The sequence below is a fragment of the Callorhinus ursinus genome, unplaced genomic scaffold, assembly GCF_003265705.2.
Source record: "Callorhinus ursinus isolate GAN/ISIS: 27379988/994484 unplaced genomic scaffold, GSC_fseal_2.0 scaffold6, whole genome shotgun sequence".
Classification (NCBI taxonomy): Eukaryota; Metazoa; Chordata; class Mammalia; order Carnivora; family Otariidae; genus Callorhinus; species Callorhinus ursinus.
In genome coordinates, this window is record NW_027397068.1 from 52,361,066 (window position 1) to 52,387,877 (window position 26,812).

General features: G+C 35.2%; 1 protein-coding gene across 6 annotated transcripts in view; it reads right to left on the reverse strand.

The window, feature by feature from the left end:
- Positions 1-8,192: 8,192 nt before the first annotated feature.
- Positions 8,193-26,812, reverse strand: part of BCLAF1 (BCL2 associated transcription factor 1) — a 29,611-nt gene continuing 10,991 nt past the window's right edge. For 3 of the 6 annotated variants that reach the window (XM_025865859.2, XM_025865851.2, XM_073893973.1), the window contains 9 exons: positions 25,359-26,024; positions 25,042-25,211; positions 22,608-22,713; positions 21,457-21,541; positions 18,921-19,096; positions 17,603-17,783; positions 16,387-16,533; positions 10,548-10,760; positions 8,193-10,392 (listed from right to left, as the gene is read on the reverse strand). In XM_025865859.2, coding sequence (XP_025721644.1) covers positions 10,387-10,392; positions 10,548-10,760; positions 16,387-16,533; positions 17,603-17,783; positions 18,921-19,096; positions 21,457-21,541; positions 22,608-22,713; positions 25,042-25,211; positions 25,359-26,024 — 1,750 coding nt within the window. In that variant the 3' untranslated portion in view covers positions 8,193-10,386. Of the gene's footprint in view, positions 10,393-10,547; positions 10,761-16,386; positions 16,534-17,602; positions 17,784-18,624; positions 18,788-18,920; positions 19,097-21,456; positions 21,542-22,607; positions 22,714-25,041; positions 25,212-25,358; positions 26,025-26,812 lie in introns of those variants that run through there. The other 3 variants (XM_025865871.2, XM_025865867.2, XR_012378590.1) reach the window with 2 other exon arrangements.

A 26,812-nucleotide genomic window follows, 5' to 3' on the forward strand; every position in this document is an offset into this window, starting at 1 on the left:
TTTTTTTTTTTTTTTTTTTTTTTTGGTTAAAGATTTTATTTCAGAGAGAGGGAACACAAGCAAGGGGAGTGGGAGAGGGAGAAGCAGGCTTCCCGCTGAGCAGGGAGCCAGATGCAGGGCTCGATCCCAGGACGCTGGGATCATGACCCAAGCCGAAGGCAAACGCGTAGCGACTGAGCCACCCAGGCGCCCCGAGATTTTTTTTTTAAATAGTATTTCTCTCCACTCTTTTCTTTTTAGCACTTATCACCACATACATTCTTGCTTCTATCGCCAAACTAGAATGTAAACTCCAGAACAGGTACTTTGTTTTGACCCATGCTGTTTCCGTAGTGCTTTAGAAGACTGCCTAGTATGGGGGGGGGGGGGGGGCCGCGGGCCTGGCTGTCAGTGGAGTTTGCAACTCTTCATCTCATGAGGGGTCATGAGTTCCCGAACTTAAAAAAAATTAAATAAACACTTAGCGTGTCTAGTACATACAGTGGGCAATCAATACTTGACTAAAATAACTGGATATGGGATGAGAGGGAATGAACAACAGAAATGACTTGCAATTAAGTAACTGGCAGACTAGCCCAACAGTCCAAACTAGATGATGAAAGTAGGAGCCAGGAGAGGGCTGCTGGACAACGTAGAAGGCAAATAGATCAGCAACCCTACATGGAATCAGTCACAATTTTCTCAAGTTCCTTGTCTTTTCCTTTTGTGGATCTTGTAACCTCCTCCCTTTCCAGTCTGATATCAAACAGCATCTAATAGGGCCAAAACACTTCCCTTGAGAACATTAGAATAGTTACCAGCACTAGAGCTGCCTTCACCCTTCACTATTAATAGAGCTTCACATTCAATTGATTTAGGTAGCAAGCAAGATGGGCCCAGGTCAAATGCTACACCCTCCATGAATGCTTTGCTGACAACCTAACCCTAATTCTTCAGAGATCTTTCCTCCATTTTATGTTTTCCAAGCCTTCATACATACTCCATCTTGATAACCTTTAGTGAGATTTGACATTACTATTTTCCACTTGCTCACATTTACATGAAATTATTTCTTTGGCCATTTAGAATGATGCAGGATTCAGGAAAGCTTAACTTTACAGTTACCTTTTCTGTTGTTTTTTAGTAGCATTCAGAAATATGGTGGCTTGCTTTGTAAGATCATCCAGGTTGTGTTCCCTTCCCCCAGTTTGACCCAGGCCCTACTATTGTCTCTATCCTGTTCAGTGATTCCACTTTCAGTACTTTCTCCTCAGTATGGGGATCCTGTCCTTAAAAGGGAGTTTTGTCTTGACAGGTCTGTTTTGAGAGTTCACTAGGGTAAACTGCTCCAGGCTCTCCAGTCCTTACTGTGGATACCTTGCATTCACAAGGGAAAAGACGAAAGTCCAAGTTTCAGTTGACTAATTTGAGATTCTGCTTTTCTCAAGTCTTTCAGAAGCTACCTCAATTCTTCCTTCTCTTCACATAGAAACCAGTATCAGGCAGGTTGGTGGTTTTCCCCATCTGCTCTTTAGAGGTTCATCACCTAGCTTAATTGCAAATGCTGTTCATAGGTATTTGGTTTTGCCATCCAAATGTATTTTTCCATTTTCCCAAACTCCTAATACATTATAGTTAATCATCATGCTATCTTCTGGATCCCCAACACCAAGAATTGTTTATACATCTTTACACCCAATGCCAGGCATACTTTTTCACTGAATAAAGAAGGAGAGAGGCTGAGGGCTGGTTTGGACAAAGGCTAGAAAGCAATCTTGCCCACTGCCCAGCAGAGCCCCATTAGCCTGTGCCACAAGCCTAAATTTCTGGTGATAGGTGAATTCAAATTACTGTAATTATCTTAAGTAGTGGGATAGAATACAAGTTAACATTATATCAAATAAGAAATAGCCTCTCCAATGTTAACCATAGGGTCTCATGAAAATGTGATCTCCAGATTGGGATGCACCCACCCAGAAAGTTCATTTAAATATTGCATTTCAAAAAGAAAAATACTTAGGCCCTTTTTCCTTCTGTCCTGCCTATGCTTGAAGCCTCTCAGGGGGTAGTACCAATGCAGTACACTTCAACCAACCAGTGCTATTTAAAAGATTACACACCTTTTATTTTGTTTTAAAGATTTTACTTATTTGAGAGAGAATGAGAGAGAGGGAGAGCATGAGAGGGGGGAGGGTCAGAGGGAGAAGCAGACTCCCCGCTGAGCAGGGAGCCTGATGCAGAACTTGATCCCGGGACTCCAGGATCATGACCGAGCCGAAGGCAGTCACTTAACCAACTGAGCCACCCAGGCGCCCGATTACACACCTTTTAAAATTAAACCTTCACAATTATCTATTCAAAAATTTCAAATATTATTTGAGAGCAATTAAGACCAAGATTTTCCTTGGTATTAAAGTATTTCAAATTAAACTCTCCTGAAAATCTCATTTTGTCTTGACAATAGTTAAAACTGTATTTCAATGTCTACCATATATCTATACTATAGTAATATCTACACCATAAATTGCTATTTACTTGTAGTGATATATTAAAATTATAAAATCTAAGTTAAATGTTTATAGTCTAAAAGGATTTTTTATTTGAACCTTTAATTATTTAAAAGAAAATCTAGGTTATGCTTAGTATTTGAAGCCAAAGGTCTTAGACAAGAATAGTTATTACAGCTAGACCTCTCTAAAAGCATAAAGGTGAACTGCTGCTTGATTTTTCTGGTTCCATTTTTTTAGAATATTCATAGGACTTCACAGATTCTGTAATCTGTTTCCTGCTACAATCATATATGTTCACAAGAAGGTATGCCTTGACTCTTGTCAATCACTTAAAAAGAGTTGGTTAAAACCTAGAACACAGAAAAAATAAAGGATGCCCTTCCAGTGTTATTCTGCTTCTGGATCACCCAGTCAGCTACACATCACTGCTACTGTTTGCATTTAGCCCTTTTCATTTTTAGTAACAATCAACTCTTAATTTTCAATACAGTCATGGCCCCAAGTAACAGCAATAAAAATATTTTACATCATAAAAATTCCAAGTGACTGATTTATTATCTTACAGCTAATAAGTTATTTGCTTGTTTATCCTACCCAAAGATAGGAATATGGCATAAGGGGCACCTGGGTGGCTCAGTTGTTAAGCGTCTGCCTTCGGCTCAGGTCATGGTCCCAGGGTTCTAGGATCGAGCCCCACATCAGGCTCCCTGCTTGGCAGGAAACCTGCTTCTCCTTCTCCCGCTCCCCCTGCTTGTGTTCCCTCTCTTGCTGTGTCTGTCAAATAAATAAAATCTTTAAAAAAAAAAAAAAAGAATACGGCATAAGTCTTAAACAATCTAAGTTCATTCCTATCACAACACTGAAAAAAAAATGTAGCAAAATGCAGTATTTTTTTAATCATCACTGGTAACTTCAGTTGATAACATACAATTTAATAAAGCACCTGAGAGTAAAACGTAACCTTAATAGGGGCACCTGGGTGGCTCAGTTGGTTAAGCGACTGCCTTCAGCTCGGGTCATGATCCTGGAGTCCCGGGATCGAGTCCCGCGTCGGGCTCCCTGCTCAGCGGGGAGTCTGCTTCTCCCTCTGACCCTCCCCTCTCTCATGGTCTCATTCTCTCTCTCAAATAAAATCTTTAAAAAAAAAAATAACCTTAATCCTGAATTAATAGAGAACTAGGAAAAACGTTTAGCTTCAGGCAGCACAGCATTCCTGACAGAGATCCAGATTCTCCATACTTCTAATAAGCAGAAAACTTGCTTTTCACAAGCTAGCTACTCTACTTGTCAGGGCACCTGAGTGGCTCAGTTGGTTAAGGTTAAGAGCGTCTGACTCTTGATTTTGGCTCAGGTCATGATCTCAGGGTCGTGAGATTGAGCCAGGTGTGGGGCTCAATGCTCAGTGGGGAGTTTGCCTGAGATTCTCTCTCCCTCTGCCCCACCCCCGCTCATGCACACGCACGTGCACACACACGCTCTCTCAAATAAATCTTAAAAAAAAAAAAAAACTTGGGCGCCTGGGTGGCTCAGTTGGTTAGGCGACTGCCTTCGGCTCAGGTCATGATCCTGGAGTCCCCGGATCGAGTCCCGCATCCTCGAGTCCCGCATCCGGCTCCCTGCTCAGCAGGGAGTCTGCTTCTCCCTTTGACCCTCTTTCCTCTCGTGCTCTCATTCTCTCTCAAATAAATGAATAAAATCTTGGGCGCCTGGGTGGCTCAGTTGATTAAGCGACTGCCTTCAGTTCAGGTCATGATCCTGGAGTCCCGGGATCAAGTCCCACATCGGGCTCCCTGCTCAGCAAAGGAGCCTGCTTCTCCCTCTGACCCTCCCCCCTCTCCTGTGCTCTCTCAAATAAATAAAACTTAAAAAAAAAAAAAAAAAACTTGTCAATTAGCTCGAGTCAGTAACAGTCTATGTACCTATGGTTCTGGTTCTGTCCCCTCTAAATATGGAACATGTTAAAATGATGAGGCAGGACAAAGTAATACAAAATGTCCTTCCTGATCCTACAGAATTTTAATTTGACTCTATTTCCTCTTTAAAGGGAAAGCCCTTTAAATACTTGAGGACTGCTATCAAGGACCCATCCCAGTCATCATTGCTCTATACTACAGTAAACATACCTTCTCCATGTTGGTGGGAACGCAAGCTGGTGCAGCCATTCTGGAAAACAGTATGGAGGTTCCTCCAAAAGTTGAAAATAGAGTTAACCTATGACCCAGCAATTGCACTACTGGGTATTTACCCCAAAGATACAAATGTAGTGATCCGAAGGGGTATGTGCACCCCATGTTTATAGCAGCAATGTCCAGAATAGCCAAACTATGGAAAGAGCCAAGATGTCCATCAACAGATGAATGGATAAAGAAGATGTGGTGTATACACACACACACACACACACACACACACACACACACAGAGTGGAATAAAATAAAAAAAAAAGAACCCATCTCAGTTACCATTTCTCTATAGTAAACATTCCTTTTCCAACTTATTCACATGACACTATTTTAGATCTCAAGCTCCTGGTTCCCCTTCCTTTAAACATACCGTTTACTCTTAAAAACATGATACTCCAAACAATACACAAGAGTGACATGAGCCATAAATAAAAAGATTAATGATCTAACTTCTGTTCACCGCAACCTGAAATCTCTTCTATTCAGCACATTTTAAAGCAGCTTAGACTGTTTTAGCAACAGCCATAAAATAAATTGGCTGATACCAATCAAACCTCTATACATACACAATTGTATCATGCTTTCACTATACATTCAAGGAGCATTTATTTCATACCTATAGTATGTATGGCATACACAATGCATGATGCTCAAAACTAAACATTTATTCTGGGAAAGGAAGACATTTAAATAGAATGAGCTGCTAGCCTAAGAGAATGTGCTACATTCACTGAGGACAAAAAAAAGATTTTGGAATTTTTGCTAGCGTTTAAGATTTTAAGATAGGTAAATGAACGAGTGGGTAAGGCACAAAGGCAAAAATCCAGCTCTTGTTGTTCACCTTGACTAACAGTTTAGGCAATAGGAAGACACTGAAGGGTTTTAACTTAAAAATGACATTAATTTTAAAACGAAAAACATCCCTTTAGATGGCAACTAACGAAGGAAATTTAAGGGTCAAAGAGTCCAAATTAGGAGTCTACTGCAGCAGCTGAGGTATCTTTACCACAGATTACAGGGGTTAAAAAGGAGACAACACTTTGATTTTGAAATTTGAATATGACCAAATGTATGCATAGACTATAACCATATACTGACATTAACCAGTTAAATTTGGTATTTTAACTTTCTTTTCATGCTTATATTTGGTGATGATATTCAATTTCTTTCAAAAAATTCAAAGTGTACTTAACATTCCCCTCAAGGCAGCTTTAGAAGTACCCTAATAAAAAGTTTATAGTTTTCCCTTTTTGGTAATTATGACCTTCCATAGTCAAGGGCCAGATAAGGTAGCCAATAAACAGCTATTCTGGAGGATGAGAATGGTATTCTTTTGCTGTGTCTTTACACATTCCATAAAATTCGCCAATTACTATGACAGTACCAGGAAGTTATCATTGCCAAATACACAGGTCATGGTGTGAATAGAAGTCCTTCCAAGTCACCCTAAAGTGTACTTATCATCTACTTTTACTAAAAAGAGTGCTCATCGGGAAGCTGGGGCAACCACAAGACATTACTAAGAAAAACCTGATTCTGATTCTTAGGAGAATAGCATCAAAATCCATTTGTCCAACCCTCTTCTACTTGCAAGAATCAAGATCATCTTCTGCATTTTAAGAGTGCAGTAAATCAGTTCACTGTGGTAAACCATCTAAAATGTCTAGGAAAAATATTTTTTTATGCAGAGATCATTATAAATAAGGCACATTATTTGAGATTCTTTTCCTAGTAGTGAAGCACCACCCTAATGCCGGTGTTCTCTTTTTTGAACCAGTGGGATCCATTTTTAAAGGCTAAAGTAAGAGGTAATAACAATATAAAGAGAACTAGAAGACTTAAATGTACAACTTTGGCTTCATCTGCACAGTCGACACACACTAATCATTACTGAATGTTTGAGAAACATAAGGAGAACAGCTCATAAATCTACACAATCTCTAAGGCTCTTGAAGAACAAAATGGAATACAACTAATTTCCATACATTCCTGGATTCTAAGAAACTGAGTAATAACAAACCTTCTTGACTTAAAACTCATTAACATGGACTCCTAATTTTTAATATCTACCTCAATGAACTGAACAATTAGAAGAAATCAGACCCTTGACATTCAGATTTAACAATGGTTTCAACATTTGATAACCCTAAATGTATGGTAGCATATATTTTAAAATTCTGTTAAAGAACGTATCATGATCTACTATCCAGAGACTAAGTCTCGTCAAATACAATCCCATGACAATAAATTTTATTTCTCTAATTGCCTTCCCTATATAGCAACCTCATAAATTGAAACAGGTCTCTATACTTCTCTGAAAGTGAAAGTAATACTGTTCCATATGAAAACAAATACTCCCAAAGGGATTCCAGTTGAAACCCAAAAAGAAAAAGAAAAAAAAGAAACTTATGTAAACCTCAGAGTAAAGAACGTTAAAGGTCCCTAATATGCATACTTTATTTTTAATGTAGGAAACTGGTATGTAACATTAAAATTACCCAGTATAATACATTAAGCATCCACACAAAGCTCTTATTTGTCTAACAAAGTTTTAAAGGGATAATCGGTCATTTTATTAGGCAAATATTTGTCTTAGCACACAAATATCTGTGAAAATGACTTTGTTTAAAGTTGACAGAATGGTCCACTTTATATTTCAAATAATTTCTAAGAAGGGCATGGTAAGAATTATACCAGATCTTACTCAAAATGTACAAGTCTAACAAAACAAAACCCAACCTCTTTAGTTAATGGCTACTGCAGTTTTTAAAAAGAAGTAATGCTGATTCTTTGTAATATTATGGCTAACAAGCTCCTGTATTAACACAAGAACTGAAGACTAGACTAGAAATCTGGAATTCCTGTATTCTCTAACAGTGGAATTATCCACTATAAAATTTCCCTTTTTCCCCAGGGAAAACAAAAAACAGTAAATGGGGTTTAAGGAGTTTTATAAAGTATTATCAAGCCCCCCAAAAGCCACAACATACCAGTAATTTTACCAAGAGAGGAGTTGGTATTCTAAACTCTATATAAATAGGCCATAGAAATCAGTTGTATAGAACAGACACAGAAAAAGTCTCCAAAATCAGGTAAACAAACAACAGCTATTACCACTTATGACATTTTATTGGCATATGACAATTTACAAGGGTCCCTGTTGCAATATACATCACACTGAGTAAGAATCGTTTAGCCATCTACATTCATTCGTATTGGGTAATATTTTTACTCAAATTATAATTTAATTCCCAACACTTGATTTTAACTGTGACAAAAGGGAACAAATAGTAATTCCTTAAAGTTGGATGTAATTGGAAAAACATATTTTGCTACTTTGTATTAGAATTCCTAGGATGTTGAAAAGTATACACACCTAAGGACTGAGTCATGGCCTTCTTAAACAGCTTTCTTAATCCTTTCTGGAAATATCCTTTGGTTCACTTTTATTTTCCTTCTCTAGGCAAAAGGAAGTCTATTAACGCAGGTATCAAAGAGTTATTATTTTCTGGCATTTGTTAACAAAATTCCTTATCAAGAGGAACCATTCAGCTTTATCGTATGTTGTAACGTGTGGAGTTAAATTGTGGCCTAAAAAAACACAACACAGGCTTTCATATCCTTGGCTCTGAAACAGGTAACATCCACAATGGAATCCTAATTGCAGAGTTCTATCGCCCTTCCTACTAAATTCTGGTATAATCCTTTCCTGAATTTTAATAGAATAAAAGCAACCAAATCAGGTATCTATTTGGATAAAGTAATGCATTTGCATTTAAAATATAACTTGCTGATAGGACCTAGGGAGCTTTATTCCCACTCCCTATTAAATAATTTATCAGCAAATTCCCATTCTCCTATTGTCTTAAGTGGAAAAACAAAACTGCACATTTACAGTCATGCACAGAGATTCAGTATCTAACCAAATAGTAACTGTTAAAATAAAAGCTAAATTTATTTGTATAAAATAAAATGGTTGTGAAAATTCTCCTGTATTGAAGATTAAATCCATGTTGCTTTAGCATGTAATTAAGTATTATTCTGACTAGAAGAAATTAGCTGTGTCCTGATTAATGCAATAACAAACTTGCTTTAACAGTATTTCCTCTGCTCTCGAACAATTTCAGAAAAGACAAGATAGGAGAAATCATGCAATACTAAAGATCCCAGGGCCATAAACATCACATATACTTTTTTTTCGTATTTTTCCCTCTTACAGTTCTTAGCAAATGCCCCTGGCTGCAATCAAGGTGCTAGGAGCACTGCAAATAATCAAGTGAGGACAAAAGATCCATGTACTTAAGATTTCTGAAAGTTTACACTAAAAGAATAAGCATTACCTCCTTTTAATGCAAACATATACAACTAATTTGGTTGCTGAATTAACAAATGAAATTTGACTACTTTTATATATGCTCACAGAGCAGACAAACTTAACACTGAAATTTACTATTTCGGATTTTCATCTTAAGAGCTATCAGCATAAACATAAAGGTAATTCACATCTGAAAGATTATCTACCTGAAGAATAGAACCCTTGGGAAGAAAAAGAAAGCCATTTTTATAAACTGCAACTGAAATAGGGAAAAAAGTAAAACCAAGTTAGACAATGCTGCAACAAACTTCCTGTCAAAACTTTTTATTGAAAAACAAATTACTTAAAATACTACTAATGAACAATGTTTTGTTTGCCTATTTTTCCTTATGGTTAGACTACAAACTAATGTTTCAGCTGTCCAGAAGCTCAAATAAATATGTAAGATATGAAATCAGGTACATCTTTCTAATATACCAAGTTATTCTGCAGCATAATCCTCTTCCATACCAAGACCAAGATTACAGGTTTTATTCTGTTTTATTTTTTTAAAGTAATACATTTGGTAGGAATGGATTTTTTATTTGTATTATTACAGACCAGTTTCTCTCTCAAAAAGATTAGCTAATATCTAAGACCATGACTCAAACTTTCAAATAAGAATAGAAAAACTTTTTTTCAGCCCAAAAAGTAAAGGATCCTAAGAATAGTTTTTATAGGCCACTGCTTGCTTTCAGTTAAAAAAACAAAAAACAAAAAACAAAAAAAAAAACCTCATACTTTTGGATCTTTTAATAGCTTGTACTTTTTAGGTATTGGCAAAGCTTTTTTTCCTCTTAAACATCTGCTGACATGTTAAACTAGCTTAGTTTACCAAAGTAAAAACCTTTTCTGTGGTACACCTCAAAAATTAGTCACCCTACAATGTAGTGTGTTTGAATTAAGGAGAATGTTAAACAGATGTATACGGTTAAAATAGTTAGTGTGGTCTCTATAAACAACTTCTGTTCAGGGATTTGTATGTAGAGCTAACGTTTACTTCAGAATAAACATTAACAAACAGGGAAGGAAGAGAATCAGAACTTTCACAGAGCTGTACTTGACCATATCTTATAGACAAAGCGAATTACAATGCATGTAACAAAAACAGTAAAAGTATTTTTTAAAAGTTGATAGTTACAAATATGGTACGTAACAATTTTCTACTTTATTTCAGTACAATTTTCAACATACAGTCTACTATTTTTCAAGGTATTTGAAGACTTAAAACAAAATTTCTATTGACTACTTGCAAACAGTAAAATTTAAGTAAAATGCTTACATTCTTATTTTGAAAACAAAAATCAGGTAAAAAATGGTGGGTGCAAGTTCTGCTCTCTGTTGCAATCTCACTTCAGATTTACTATTCCTAAAAAAAAAGAGAGAAAAAGGATTAGCAAAAATGTGGAGTGAAAATGATCCATAATAATCACGGTCTCTAAAAATGAAATAATTAACTAATGGCCCACCAAACCCACACTGAAGAAAATATATCAGAATCACTAACAAGCTGAAATTTTCTACCTTTTCTTCTTTGCGTCTGTCCTTCTTTTCTTCATTATTTTCCATGGTCTCTTCTTCATCTTCAACAATCCCGTCCCCTTGGTATTTGTCATGAGTCCATTTTGGACTGCTACCTGATTTTTTGAAGTTAAAGCGCCCTCTGCCACGTTGAAAAGTACCACGACCTCTTCCTCTTTTGGCCCAATAATCCACACCATCATCTCTGTCATCATGCTACAGAGAGGTTAAAAACAATCATCACTAAAATGTCTTTCTTATAAGGAAAATGATCATATCCCCAAATTGTAAGTCATGGTATACATCTTCTGAAGACTAGGGTATGTAAGATTGGTAATGTTCTAAAACACATTAAAACAAAGCCAGAAACACTGAAGTTTTTGGCAAAAATATTTTCCATTGTGAAAGCAAATAATTACATCTTACTGCTTATAACCCAAGCATTGAGAGCTGTCCAATTTTTTGGAGAATTTCAACTGCTAAATTACTGCCAACTTCCAAAATTTTGACTTTTTTGCTCTCCATTATTTCAATCTAAGTCTACTGGCTAATATGCTGCATGTAAATGAGATAAAGTAACCAATAATTTTCCCAAAAAATTGCCAGTCATAAAGACATTAAAAAGTCATAAAAATATTATTACACTATAAAACTTGTTAAATAAGTTGTATAAATTATACCTTACATATAGGAACAGATTTTAAAATCCTACTGAGATTTAAGACTCAATGTATCTTACACATCAATCTTCTAGGCTAGAGAATTTCACATGCCAAATCATGACCACGTGGTCCCTAGAGTAATACCTCAACTTATTTCTTCTTCACCAACATGAAGAACTATAGCTTATTACTTTTAATTAGTTATTATTTTAACCTTAATTTTTCATTAACTATATCCAAATACAGATATTCCTCAAATTACAAATTGTTCCATTAATTAAAACAATCTGCAAACTTGAAAAGCACTTTACTTTGTAAATGAGTAGATGAGTATTACATCCCAAAATACAAAACAAAAAGCCAAAGTTCTCCTGTAATGTAATTTAATTAATTGCTGCCCACCTCAAACTTAAACTCTCAAGTTTGTCACCTATAAAAAATGGAAAATAAAGCAAAATAATGCCCCTTACTGAGACAACAGGTATAATGCAATGTTGTATAACCTAGAGAATACTTGACAAGCTGTCCAAAAATCACTAGAACTTTTTCTTAAGTATTACGTGATATTAGCACCTTTGCAAAACACAATGTGCCTTTGTGCATATTCATGTAATACAGAGCACCCTCCCGGCATGAACTGCAAAGCTCAGTTACACAAGTAACACACCATGCAAAAGAGATTATCCAAACCGATGAAAAGTGACTAGTTAGTGGTGTGTAGGAGGAGTTCACCCATAAAGAATGAATTTAGGAACGTCGAAAGTGTAGATTTCAGAATATCAGAAAGCTTAATAGAAACCTGAAATAAAATATTTTAAAATACTCTGCCACTCAAAATCATACCCACACAACTACATAATTTCAGGCTCCCTTTTGATATCAGCACAAACAACTCTAGAGTTTGTGTTTGTTTCTGGTGTTTACACAATATTCTATGCATTTGTGGGAAAAAGCAAACGGTTTTGGAGTCAGAGGCATGGGCTTAAATCTCAACAGAGGCTGTGTGACTTTACTTGCTCATTTTAAAAATGGGAGATACCTGTGAAGGAACACAGACGATCTGTAAAAAGCACCCAGCCCAGTTATGACAAGCAAGCACTCAAACAGTGGTATTAATGTTTAATAAGGGTAAGACACTGTTCTAAACACTTTCCATGTATTTACTCATCTCATCCTCAAAGAACCCTATATTGTTACTCATCCCGCTTTAGATAAAAAAGAAACTGAGGCACAGAGAAACTGAGTTACTTGCCCAAGGCCACAAAACTAGTCCTTTCTACTACTCTTTAGGCCCATCACCCACAGAATACATTTCCCAGTATCTTGGTGGCAGTAAATGATTACCATAAGGCAGCTAATAGTTACAGAAATAGAAAAAGCAGAGGCAAAGCCAGACACTAGAGTTAAACCAGCCATTACCTTTAAATAACCAATGATCTGAAACTGTATAAATTAAACAGCAGCTAGATTACACTCTATTTTTCAGAGGGTATCCTGGCAGCTAAGTAACATTCTCATGCTATGCATACTAACCCTTAATCCTCAAGTTCTAACTTCCAAGATTTTAGTCCTACTATAATTTTTTTTTAAATTACTTCACATGATAAATGGTCAGAGAAGTGAGATAGTTTATAATGCACAAAACACATAAACACAGGAAGCCATATTAGAACAAGACCTTCTGGAGGCGCCTGGGTGGCTCAGTGGGTTAAGCGTCTGACTCCCTGCAGAGAGAGCCCTGCATGCGGCTCTGCGCTCAGCAGGGAAATCTGATCAAGATTCTCTCTCCTGCTCCCTCTGCCCCTCCCAGAATCGAGTGCCCTCTCTTTCTCAAATAATCTCAAAAAAAAAAAAAAGACCTTCTGAATCCTCTTATCTCTTCTCCACAAAATGATCAAGTTTCAAAAATTTAATTGATCAAACCTCCTACCCTAAAGGCCCTTTCCCCACCAGGGATTTTTCTCTTCCTCAGAAGACAACATCAACACTGAGAACCTGTCCACTTCATTACTTTCCCACTTGCTCCAACTCTTCACATACTCACCCCTCCATAGAATTTCAGGTTCTAAGATAGACTCTGGAGTACTTATTATTGGAAACACTACCATATCTTTGCATAAATCCAAGATTAGAGATGAGAAGTTTCAGAACAGAATGCAACAAATATTACTATTACTCAATACTGGAGAAAGAATGGTAGAGTGCTTTCAGAACCCTGGCTCTTGGGCCCAAGGCATGGGTTCAAATCCAGAGTCCTATTCTACTAGGCATGTAACTTTGGTCAAGTGCTCAACCTCTGTACCCCATTGTTTTTCATCTGTAAAAGTGGGATAAAGGACTCATCTCAAAATGATTTTTGTAAGTATGGAATAAGTTTCTTACTAGGCGCCTTAGAAAGGCTGCTACCTAGCATAGTACACATCCTCAGTACATGTTACGCTGTTATTACTACTACTAAATATTAACGTTTCATTAATATCAAAAGTTCGATGTTTGTCAATTATTCTGAAAGAACCTAAGGGAACATCTGTAACTTTTCAACCTCATCTCTTCTAAATATATTTCTATTCTCAGCGGTAGCAGTCTATAAGATATCTTTGCAAAAGCAAGATCAAATTTAAATATCCATGTAAAAACCAGAGCTATCATTTCAATGGTTCATTAATTAAGAACCAAAATAATTAACTGTGGGAATAGATTTATAAGAAAAATATATTAACATTTTAATTTTACTTCTACTGAACATCAGTCTGACAAATGCATGTTTTATATAGAAATGAAGGTTTTAAAATACAGCCCAGAATAGGAACATATAAAATGTTACTGCTACTTATAAGTTGCTAAATTCTTAAAGTAACACATATTCTTCCTCTAATCAGTAAAATTACCACCTAAATGCCAAACTAAAATGTTATATCTCAATTTAAGATAAAAATTACAACACCAGATTCTGAAAGAATGCCAGAGAAAAATGAAGGTCTGGCCTAACTTAAGTATTTGTAAAACATTCAATGTATTAAATAATTACCATCTACTTGTTCACCTCTCACTTCCCTCTTAACTTTCTAACCTTTAACATTTGATCTCCTTCTCTGGCTTTTTTTTTTTTTTTTTAAATGAACAGTGTGGCAATTTTACTATCACTCACTCCTCACCCTGCCTTTGACAGGGTGGCCTTTTAATCTCTTCCGACTGGGTGATCTTTGTGTCCTGTAAAATGATGGCTCCTAGATTTTTTCTCTCTACAGATCCGCCTTATCAACAACCCAGTGCACATCTGCACTTAATTTCTCCCAGGCACTTCAAGCATAGAACTTAATCTTCTCCTCAAATTGGATTCTTTCCCCAGTATCCCCAATCTTAGAGAGAGATCCCCTCATCCCACTACCAACACCCAACTACATACAGGGTCCCTGAGTAAGTCCTCATAAATGTTACTTTTAACTTTTCTAGTATCTAATCCCTTAGTTCCAACACTCAGTAACTCTCAGATCTGTCTGTACAACCATGGTTTATCTAAACTCTGGCTAAAATCCAAATTTATTAGGGTATTAGGGTTGCCTTCCACAACTTGGCTCCTAGCTTTTTCTTAATTTTACCAAACTTCCATCAACCATCCAGCCAGAGTTCTATCTCAAGATGTTTCACTCCTTCAATCTACAGTACACCTGCCTATCTTTTAAGCTTAAGATTCAAGCCCAGTTCCTCCATGAAGGCTCTCCTAATCACTCTCTCCTTTGAAATAATCCTCCATTTCCTGCTTTGGAGGAAATCCATCACATGTATTTAGAACATTTGTTTCCATATTTATTCCAGCCAAGAACTGAAATCAGTATTTGTTTTTGCATTCACAGTTCCTAGCATAAACAGCAGCCTGTGAATATATAAATTCTTAAATCAAAAATGAGATCTTTTAAGCTTTCCTGTAACTGAATAAAATGCCTTTCCCTGTGCACACGGTCAACTCACTCAATTTAAACAAGCTTAAATTTCCCCTTAGAGCATTTATTGAGTAAACTTTACACATAATACACTTTAAAAATTTTTTCAGACCTTGGTCATTAAAGTACCCAAGAGAGTCAAACAGAAACTAATTTTTGGGAGGCGCCTGGGTGGCTCAGTCGTTAAGCGTCTGCCTTCGGCTCAGGTCATGGTCCCAGGGTCCTGGGATCGAGCCCCGCATCGGGCTCCCTGCTCAGCGGGAAGCCTGCTTATTCCTCTCCCACTCCCCCTGCTTGTGTTCCCTCTCTTGCTGTGTCTCTGTCAAATAAATAAAATCTTAAAAAATAATAATAAATTTTTGCCATTCTTCAAACAATATAGATCTACTTCAGCATATAGCTCTCTCCTCTCAGCAGGTAAGTTGTGGGTATTCGGGTGTATTCATAAAAAGCCAAATAAAAAACACGATTCTATAAATCTAGTATTACTTTCCTCCTTGCTTCTGCAAAACAACTAATCTTCAGAACTAGTCTCTGAAACATGACTTCTCTGAAAAGCTATGATAAAAATAAACGTTTCTGGTAATAGTTTTGGTATTTTCTAAAGTGTCTATAAGGCTGGACCCTTTTCTCCCATGTCAAACTGCAGAAAATTTCCATCATTACCTAGAAACTCTTTCAGGACCCACCTCCTCTAGGTTCCATCCCTTAGAAAACTACTTCAGAAGGAACTGTATCACAAAGAAGCACCACATTAGTGTAGCTAGCAAACTTTTCCACATGTAATTTTTCATCTTCCTTTTATTCCAATGGAAGTAAACAACCTCCCTGAGATCCTTAACTTTGTGTACCGTCAAAGAATTTTTCCCTTTGTCTTTCATTTAAACAGACAGCTGTGATGATGGAAGGTAAATCTTAATGAGAAGTTTCTGTAACTGTCATTGTCTTATAGACAGATATGAAACATATGTTAATGTTCTTCTCTGAATGTGGCTATCAAATCAGGTACATTTTAAATTTACCCTGATCAGCCTATAGGTGCTATCAATGAAGTATAAACAGGACCAAAAGGACCCACATTTTCAAAACTTCAAATCATCTGGGTAATGAATTTTTAAAAGGTTTTCTGCATTATGGTGAAAACTTCTCGTAGTAGTGGATACCTGTACTCAAATGTATTCACCCAGTATGCTTTGAAAATTAATGCAAACCAAATAAACACACATTTCTAACACCCACCAAGAAGTACTTCTTGCTCTTTGGGGTATATTCTGGATCCCATTCCTCTTCCTTCGGTCTCTTTTGAAAAGTAGTATTTGAGTTGTTTGGACCAGTATTTGTCCCAGCAAAAACTCCTCTGGCTCTTCCTCTGCCTCTAATTCGAAACTGATTAACATTAACAAAGTTGTTTAGTAATTCAATCAAAAGGTATTTAGTTACATGCAAACTCTAATTTTACTGCAGTAACAAAAAACATATTTCCTAATTTCCTTCCTAAATCTCAATTTCATAGCCACTGAGGATAGAAAGGGTGACTATTTTATATTATAGGCAAAAAATTCTGCCTACTGCAAGTTAAAACGTTAAGAAGAAATGCAGTCAATCTAAGTATTAGCATACTGACTGCACTTTCATGGCCTGAACTAGTACTTTTAAATAATAGAGTTGGTTCTTTTCCCTTTCACTAGCCAAGAGTTGTCTGATTCTTTGAATTATCATTGGAGTCCCAAGTGTTCAACTACACCTATCACCATATAAGCAAAGCTCTTCTCTTTCCTAAATGATCTAATTAATGAACCCTACTAATAATTGACTGTATACTCGCTTACAGGAGGAATCTGAATATAGAAATTGACGAGTCAAGAAGATGCACTACTATGAAGTCATTAAATTAATAATTACAACAAATTTATGCAAATATGGGGATAATGTGTAGGCTATGTAGAATAAAAAGAAAATTATATGATTTCTATGATTATACGCATATAAGCAAGGACTGGAAGGCAAAATAGGCAAAATAAAAATAGCTGTAATACAGAGATTAGGATTTTTTTTAATGTTTTAAGGCATCTTTTCAAAAACTAAGTGATTAAAGAACTAGATCTCAATAACTTTACTTGACTCTTGGGTCTTTATGCACTATGTAGATATTAATTCCGAAGTTTAAAAAAGTATCTAGTTTATATATATATATATAAATTTTTTTAATTAGATAAAAACACTTATTTTTAACTCTGTATACAAAGAAAGCATCATCCCAGCTCCAGCCCCTCCTCCCAACCCTTAAATGGCATATCTTAATGAAGATATTATCAAAAACCATTTCACTTTCCAAGACTAATATGTAGGAGTAATGACTCACAACAATGTCTAAATTATGTATTTTTAACTTTCCTTATGCACAGTGCTCTAAAGTAAAGTCCTACCATCAATCAAAGGTATTTCTACTACTTACAAAGGTTCCTCGTGGTCGGCTAACTCCTCCAAAGCCTGAGTATTCTTTCAGTTCATGGTGAGTTTTAAATTCTTCTTCTCTTTCCTTCTTACTCTCCTTTTCTTCTCGAGAACTGGGAGAAGAAGGTGATGCTGAAGAGGATGAAGATCGAGAATGATCTTGCTCTCTACTTTTATGTTTACTGCAAAATAAACAAAGAAAACAAAAAAATATGTGCTACTTTAAAAAAGATAAAGACCCTGTTGAATCTTATAATAAAAGGAATATTTTTCAAGTCAAAAAAAAAAAACTAACCCCTATTAAAATTATTACATAACTAAAATGATTGGGTGTTAAACTTTGACACAGTCTGTTTCCATTCTCCTTCAGTTTTTTGTTTTTTGTTTTTTTTACATTAACTACTGAAAAACATGATATGGCCTGCCAGTAAAAAACTAGCAGTCTGGAAACTTCAAGAATAAGGTTCAGTTCTTCAAATATTTTTAACTTTTTTCTTGTTGTTATTTTAAGGCAAGGAAAAGAAGAGTAGGAAAAAGTAAGAATGTTCTTAAGGCCAAGTTTCAAAATGACTGCAGTCTGTACACCCTGGGTGAGAACAGATGGTATGGTTTGGGCCATAACTCCATTATAGAAATCAAAAGCATATGACATACAAATACCAGTCATAAATTTAAAAAACACGAGTAAAATCCACCATTTACCTAATGAATAGCAAGAAAACGATTATCTATGATATTCAGTATTCCTACTATTTATTTGACTCTATGATGATCAATTTTATATGGTTCTAATGCAACACCCGAAAAGGTCATACCTGCGATAACTCTTACCACTGCTAACAGTATCCATGGAAACATTACTTTGAAAGATAAATACACATTGCTATTTCACATAAAAACTAGTCCTTCCTCCCCCCCATCTCTCCCATGTTAAACCACTAGATATCAGTTTAAAATTCTTGTACTCTGGGTGTTATGAGTTGAAAAAGTGCGGAATCAAGCATAACGAACCAAAGTTCTTACACAAACTGTTTCTAGAAATGCACTGCATTGAAGTCCAACCTCCTGATGTAGCCTGGATAATAGGACACATTAATTTGTCATTTTTTTTTTCAGTGTTAGCTTGCTATTCCAAAGTTTTTGTCCTCATCCACCATAAGCCGTGTAAAAGACAAATACATTTTTGCTGTAAAACAAATAATTTTAATTGTTTAAATTTAAAACATTCGATTACACAGTCAAAATTGAAAGCAATTAAGCTGACAATTATTAAAGGCTAATTAGAAGCTAAACCTAACTCACACAGTTTTAACAATTACCTGTCATCTTTGTAAGATTTGTATTCCTTGTAATCTTTTGGAGTTTTTTCCTGCTTTCTTGATCCACTGGATTCCCTGGAGCCCTTGGAATCCCCCCGTTCTTTACTTCTTTCTTTTCTCCGACGATCAATGTCATGCCGAAGATCAGCAGAATCACACCTTAGTTTTTTATCTCCCTATAAAAGACAAATGTAAAATACAGATTTCAGGAAAGATGTAAGAAAAAAATATATATATAGCCAAATTTTATGCCAGTTTCTAAATTGGCATTTTAGTATGAGAGAAGCGTAGACCATAACATACTACTTCCACACTTTGTTTTAGTTTTTGTTAAAAAATATGCCTGGTTGTTTTGACTAAACATTTGTGTACACAGCAACGGGACTAGGGAAGTTATGAAAGGCTAATTATCTTGAAAATGTCATCGGTTTTTGTTCAAAGCAATCCGTAATAAACTCTGTACAGAATGACATATTTTTCCACTCAGCACATCCTCATTGTCATCACTCATCCTTTTCACAGGGTTTCTTTTTAAATGATAGAGGTTATACTCTATCTGTAGTTGTGGTATAGCCTTCTACCTATAAAGTTATGGGATCCTAAAGTAACGGTTCTCATTATTTAAGCCTCATTATCATCAAGCTCTTCCCAATAAGTTGACCAACCCAATAAAAACCACTTCAAAAGGAAGAACTGTAATTTCCATAACATGCAAGTGGAGTATGATTAATAAAACCAAGTAAGGTTGAATAAGGGTAGAAACAAAGCCAGAAAGAGATTATTCCCAATCCTGTACTCAGTATCTTGGGCCATATACTGCCCTTTCTCAATTCAGGTATTGCAACGGACATTAGTTTAACTGGGTCACAATTCACCTCCTTCTTGTTCCATTGCTTTTTCAAATACTATATAATTTAGGAAGATGGAAAGAGGCATCTAGGAATGAAGAAAAATTATACATCAGTAAGATGCTAAGCAATGTGGACATCCTTGCTAGTATTCAACAATAAGAAGTACTTATTCTGGGAAATCCAGCTATGATATTCATAAGCATTCATAAAACTGGAAGTGTATCTCCAAATGGTATCAACTACTCACCTATTTGCTCCCTGGGTAACAAAGAAAATCTAATCAAGAGCAAAAACCTTCCTTTTTCACTTAGGTATTATGAAGCCCACAAGCAACACGATAATTTAAGTAAAACTATAAACTCCAAAACTATATACACATTAAAAAATAACATATTTATTTATTCATTCAGATCGTTAAGATGAAGGATAAAAAGCAATGTCATATCCTCTTGTCCACCCATAAGTAATCACTATTTTCTCTCCTCCAGATGAAAATCTGGTGAGTAATGAATATCTTATTCACTCTGTCAGAGCACAAGGATAGACTAAACTGTTGGCAAAACAAAATTAACCAACAGAACCCAAGATACTGAAAGTAAAAGCCAAGGTTAGTATTCACCTCTCAGAATCTGTTTTTCCAAGATTAGTATGCCCCATACAGAGAGACCACTTTCTTTTAAGCTTTAAATTTCACATCTAGTAAGTTAATAGGATGCCCTATTAAAATATTTGTATAATACAACTATTAATAACAGCTTCTGGAAATGAAAGTGCCAATGTTTTCATAATTGCTCAACTATTTAGCTCTGCAAAACCCATGTAGTCTCATTTTTCTGATTAGAAAACCAAATGTCCAAGAGGCTAATTATCTTCCACACATCATAGAAATACTTGGCTATAGTCAAAATTGGAACCAAGCAGCATTTCCAAGTCCCCTAATCTTTTCATTACAATGGACAGTTGCTATTTGTCCCTATATTTCTACTAGATAAGTAAGGCCTGCCATATGGACTAGCCTATCTAGAAAACACCAATTTCAAATAATCAGAATGTATCAGAGTCCCCTTAACAAACGCATTCTATTCTCACAGACCTCCCTCCCCCAACATTGACAGGTTCTTCTCTCAAGTTTAAAAGCATTCTTCCCCAACCCACAAAAATTCCAATAGTGAGTTTTTATTCCAAATGTTCATTTGTAAATCTGTTCTTAGAATATTTATTTCTTAGTCCAGATCAAAAATGCCCAGTAGCATGGGGATTACTTCTTGTTCTTGCTGTGAAAAACCTAGAAATATTAATTTAGGCATACATAAATCAAGGAATATTTATTCTGACTCACTTAATTTAACCCCAAAACTTTATATAAAAACCCTACTATAATTTCTATCGTTGCTTTTCTCATTTTCCTTTATCTAATGCTTGATTCTTTACCCTTTGCTTAGAATGAATTTCTTCCTTTTATCATTTTTAAAAATTACTTTTGGTTTTACTGGAATACATAATACAGTGTCAGCTTAATTTCTTTTAAGAAGGAACACTATGTGCACCACTATAAATGCATTTATTTACAAGTTAAAAATAGATGACCTCTGCAAACATTTTGTCTATACAAACTATACTTAATTATATAGTATCATTAACCGAGTTGAACTTAACATTAAAATAAATGTCCATTCAAAACATACCTTTTGATTTTCTTCTTTAAAAACTCTCTCTTCCCCTGCTAAACGAGTATGCTTCCTCAGGGCACTTGGAGAGATGTCAATTCTCCTTAATGTAAAATAAAGTCTATTTGTAGTCACATTAACTTTATGGTTCAAAAAATTCCTCAGAACTGTCCATTTTAATTAAGGAAATAACTAGACAGTTATTTCTCTCCCAAATAAACCTTAGCATTGTAAGATTATTAATCTAATTCCAAATAATTAAGAAATAAAGACTATATCCTTTAAAAATAAATTTAAAATGCTTCAGTATTTTTACATATAAAGTCTGAAGTTTTAAAACAAATTAATCATAAAAAACCCATATTTTATTTAAATTGAATATTATCATCCTAAGTGTCAAGCATCATACAATTATACCTCCATATCTTCAATGAACACATGAATAGGGTTATTTTTTCCTAAATATCTCCAATATTTTTACATAATCAGTGGATCTTTAGTTTTATGCTGTGCCTTTCCTTGCCTTTTTTAAGCTAGTGTCCGTTGCCAACTTCTCAGAGCTTCTTCAAGCAGCCACCACCAAAACCCTACCTACTATGACTAAGCACTAGATACTTTATAACCAATACTAATTGTCACCACTACCCTGCAAAAGAGGCACTGTTGTCCTTATTTGGTAGATGGAAAAAACTAATGTTCAGAGATTAACTAACTTGTTCATCACAATACAATGAAGTTACAGAACCAGTATATGAACATAACTGCCTGACTTTTAACATTCATGCTCTTCTTATGAAAAACAGTTCTACCTGTTACCAAGCATTTTTATTTTACAAACTTACTGGAAGTAAATTAAATAAAGGGCTACTCTAGGCACCCAACTTCCTCCCAAAAAAACAAATGTGGTATCTACTGAATTCCTTACTGGGGAGTGATTAAGACTACTGTTAAGTTGTTAAGAACCTGTTTAAACCAAGTGAACTGAAAATTAAAAAGAAACAGTAGATTACAAACTTTTCAAGGCTGGAAATACACTTATTCAAGGTACAAATCAGAAATAAAACCAAAGTTCATTTTATATCATGATGATAGCACAGTTCCATTATGATACTGTTTAAACAGTGTCTATCAAAACATTTTTTTATATGCCCATACAACAGTGCACATACCTGTGTATCTCAGGGCTCTTTTGCCTGGTACTATGTTCTTCGGTGGCTTTCTGATACGAAGTGAACCTCTCGTTTAGGGTCACTGCAGCTGATTTGAAGTATTGCTCTGTTGATTTAGGAGAAATACTGCCCAATTAGTTATCTTTACTTCAAGAAAGATTTTCATTTGTGACAGAAGGGCATTTGCCAGGTGAAAAGAAAATAAAAATACTCAAGAAACCTAGCAGAAGAGAATCAAGTGTTACAAAGAGCTCCTACCCTGTCCCTTTTAACTTTTTGTACCTCAACAGGTAACTGATACAAAGTTCCTCAGAGGGCACTATCAATACTACATATAATCCAAGAACAATAAACAGATTAAAATTGAGAATCTCTAACTTAATTTCAATAATGAACTACTTCCTCAAACAGAACAAAAAGGAACAGTAAGTGGATGTCCTTATACCTTGCCAATATGAACCAATGAGGTTACTTCAAGTAATCATTTGCAGAAAACAAAAAATACTGAAATAACTACACAGTTGGTTTTAGTACACTAATAAAATTATTTCATCAAGAACTACGTTGACAACAAAAAATGGATTTAAGAAAAAAATGAATAGTACCATTTCAATTCAAAAAATATTCTTCAAATCAGTTAACACTAATTACTCCAAAAATCTGGCATCTTGGCAAACCCAACAGCGTATTTGCTATTGTTCTCTTGTCCTTCTTTCAAATTTTAAAATTAGTAATATCAATACTAGTTTTTAAACCATTCAAGATACGCTGTAAATGTAAAATAGAAAGACGTATAAAGTCATGAAATGTTACATTATGAAGCAAGCTATCTGCTTAACAGGTCAACATACATCTGTGTCAACTTACCGCCCAATATCCAGCACATGTCTCATAACCAATCATTAAAACTTGAAACGGCCACTACAAGGGTAGTGCCTCAATCATAATTCCATGAAACCCAGGAATTTGAGCTAGCAACTCAGTTTTTATGCCATTTTTGCCAGGAAGACAGAAGATTCAACTTTGCCTGTATCTTTCAACAGCTATTTTACTTTGAAACATGGATTTTGCCATTTCAAAACATATTCCAGGACCTAGTTACAATGAAAAAGAAAACATCACTGGGCATTTTCAGCTCTGAAGTAAGAAAGAGCTGTTCAGATCGGTTGTACAATACCAATAATGAAACATAACTACAGTTCTTTAAAAAAAAAACAAAAAACAAAAAACAAAAAAACAAAAACAAAAAGAAAATGAAAAAGAAAAAATTTTATCAAAACCTGATCTCAAAATTCAGCAATAAATTGTAAAATGTGGAGACAGGTCAAAAAAAGGTAAAAAAAGAAAAAATGTTAATGTTTCATATTTTATGTACCACAATATGGTCATAAACTGGCTCACAAACCTAGTTATAGCCAAATAACAAAACTCTTGTTACCATGTTTAAATAATTACAGTCAAAAAGAAATTCATTCACTATTCACTGTTTTGAAACATCAACTGCATAAAGAATTTGCTAGCAACAAGTTTCAGCTATTACAACGAATTGTTCTCATATAAGACAAACTTTTTTAAAAAAATGGCTTTTAAGACCAACAACCATGTAGCTTCCTGGGTAAGAACCTATTTCACAGTAAGTTGCCTTTTAAACACAGAAAGAAAATAACAAAAACAAAACAACCTAATTGCCCAAAAAGTCATACCCTAAAACCTTTGAAAATTATTAGTTACTATGAATTACATACTGGTGAAAATTGAGCACCATTACTTCGAAATGAACACCCTTATCAACCTTCAGGACTTAAAGAAATATAACTATCATCCTCATTAGTAACTATTCATAAATTCACTACTCGTCTAACACATTTTTAAATTTCTTAAACTTTTTTTCCTTAAAAAATTCCAATAAACTCTTTTCCAGCTTATCATTTAAAAAAGCTAAGTATTAGAACAAATTAAGTAACAAAAATATAGATAGAAAATCAACACTGCTTTTCTGCTGGTTTCAGGTTTCTTTAAAAATTGAAAAGAAATTCTTAATAATATTCAGTAACAATATGACCTCACTTTATTATAAATCTATGCAAGAGTGCATTATAAATCCTATGCATGCAATGAAAAATCATCTGTAAGCATTCTGCCCTTCAAGTACAATGACACATTTCAAAGACTTCCTGTTAAATAAATCTTTATTAGTTTTATCATGATATAGCTTTTTAGAGTGTGTTTCAGCTCTATTTGGTATTTCAATCACTTTTTATTAAATATCTCCACATGGGTCTTAATGCTAACAAGACTGATCACTCTTTCATGAAACTATTCTTCCAAATTTCTAATGGTGTCTATGTAAACTTGCTAGCCCGAGTACATTAATTAAAGCCTAACTATTCATTTTAATTTGCAAGAAATATTTAATTCACAGTAGTAAACATACCTTTAACATGATGAACCAAGGACACAATGTGTTGAATAAAAGACTCTGAAGTGCTTTTGCTGGCCTGTGGCAACTTAATGTGGTCAAAGATGGATCGGAATTCTTGTTCCTTCTTGACAGAATGGACAAGTGTACTAGCAAGTAGCCTGTCTTTAGTCAAGGAAGCAGGTCTGGAGCATATCGGTAACAAACACACACACAACAAACAAAATATACCATTGGTTTGAATACGAAATAGGAGTATGTTCAGAAAATAATTAATTAGAATATTAACTAAATGACCACAGATTATTTCCTGGGCATCAGTGTGGAATTACCTGTTAGAATCATCAAGAGGAACAGGTGCCATTTTGAGTTTGACTTCAGGACGATGAGAATCACTGGCTATCATTTTGATCCTAAGTGGGCTCTCCTCTCTGAAGGTAGACTTTTCTCGTGCATCCAGATTCTTGTGTAGAGGGGGACTGTAATCAAAGAGGTCTTTGAGCTTTTCAGACTTTACCTGCTCAGGTGACTGAGTTTCTTTCTTTACTGTTATTCTCTCAGAACTTTTGTCGTCTTCCTTGTGCTTATCTTTTGCAGTGCTAGGCCTTTCCACTACGTAGCCAGTCTCTTTAAGTTTATAATTTTTTTCTTCTCTAAATCCATCACTTTCTCTATTGCCTTTCAATGAAACTTTGGACTTGTACTTGGGTCCTTCCTCCTCAGTATTCCGGTGAGATGTAGTAGCAAAATTTTTACCCTGATCTGCAAGGACTGACTTCCTGAACTGTCTATAGTCCTCTGTCTCCTCTGTGTCATCCCCTTCTGAATCATTAAACTTTTGTTTTCCAGACTCTTTATCACTAAAGTAATCTAGCGCTTCCTGATCTTCCCATTCTCCCTCTGCCCTCCCTTTCTCTGATCCTTTCTCCTTTGGAGCCTCTTTATCCCTGGTATTACCCCTATCAAGCAGGAATACTCTAGACTCTTCATCTGTGAACCTGTGAATAAGCAGAGAAGAGGATGGTAACTCTGGATTGCATTCACTGTGGATCACTTGCATACTTATATGTATGAAGATCTATATGACCGGCGAGATCTGCCCAATATCACAGGACCAGTAATAAAGAAAAAAAAATCTTACTAAAAAGTGCTTTCTTCAGATTCCACTTTAAAAAAAACATTAAAAGCATCTATACAGCACTTACGTACTGAGTTTTTAAATAAATTTACATATTAGACCTCCTGAAGTTTAAAAGTAAAGCCTTTCCCAAAAACCTGTTTTAGTCACAGACCACAATTCTGCACTAAGAAATCCAATTATCCAGAACTTCTATAACATGCAACACAGTTTAATTTTTGAGGCTAAAAACCACTAACAAACAGTATACTTATCAGAATTCTACTTATACTCAAAATTTCAGACTGTAACACTTACCTACCAAAAGAAATGAGTTCACAAAAGTGAACTTAGTTAATATTTAATATTCTAACTGAATCACAAAACTATTTCATATACACTTTGCTGCAGAAAATGATTCCTGGCAATACTAAGTACAAACTGTATCAATTCAACAAGAAATTTAATTCTAGTTTGTACAGCACTATCCCATAAATAGCCTGCCTCTTCTATGTTCTCACTTGAAAGTCAATCAAACTACATTAGCAACCAATTTTCACTGAGTTTTTTAGCAACGCTTTAGCAATGCTTGAAATCAGAATTTAAACAAAGTATGTTTCAAACATTACTAGAATAAGAAATACCGTTATCTTTTCTATGGTCGGATAG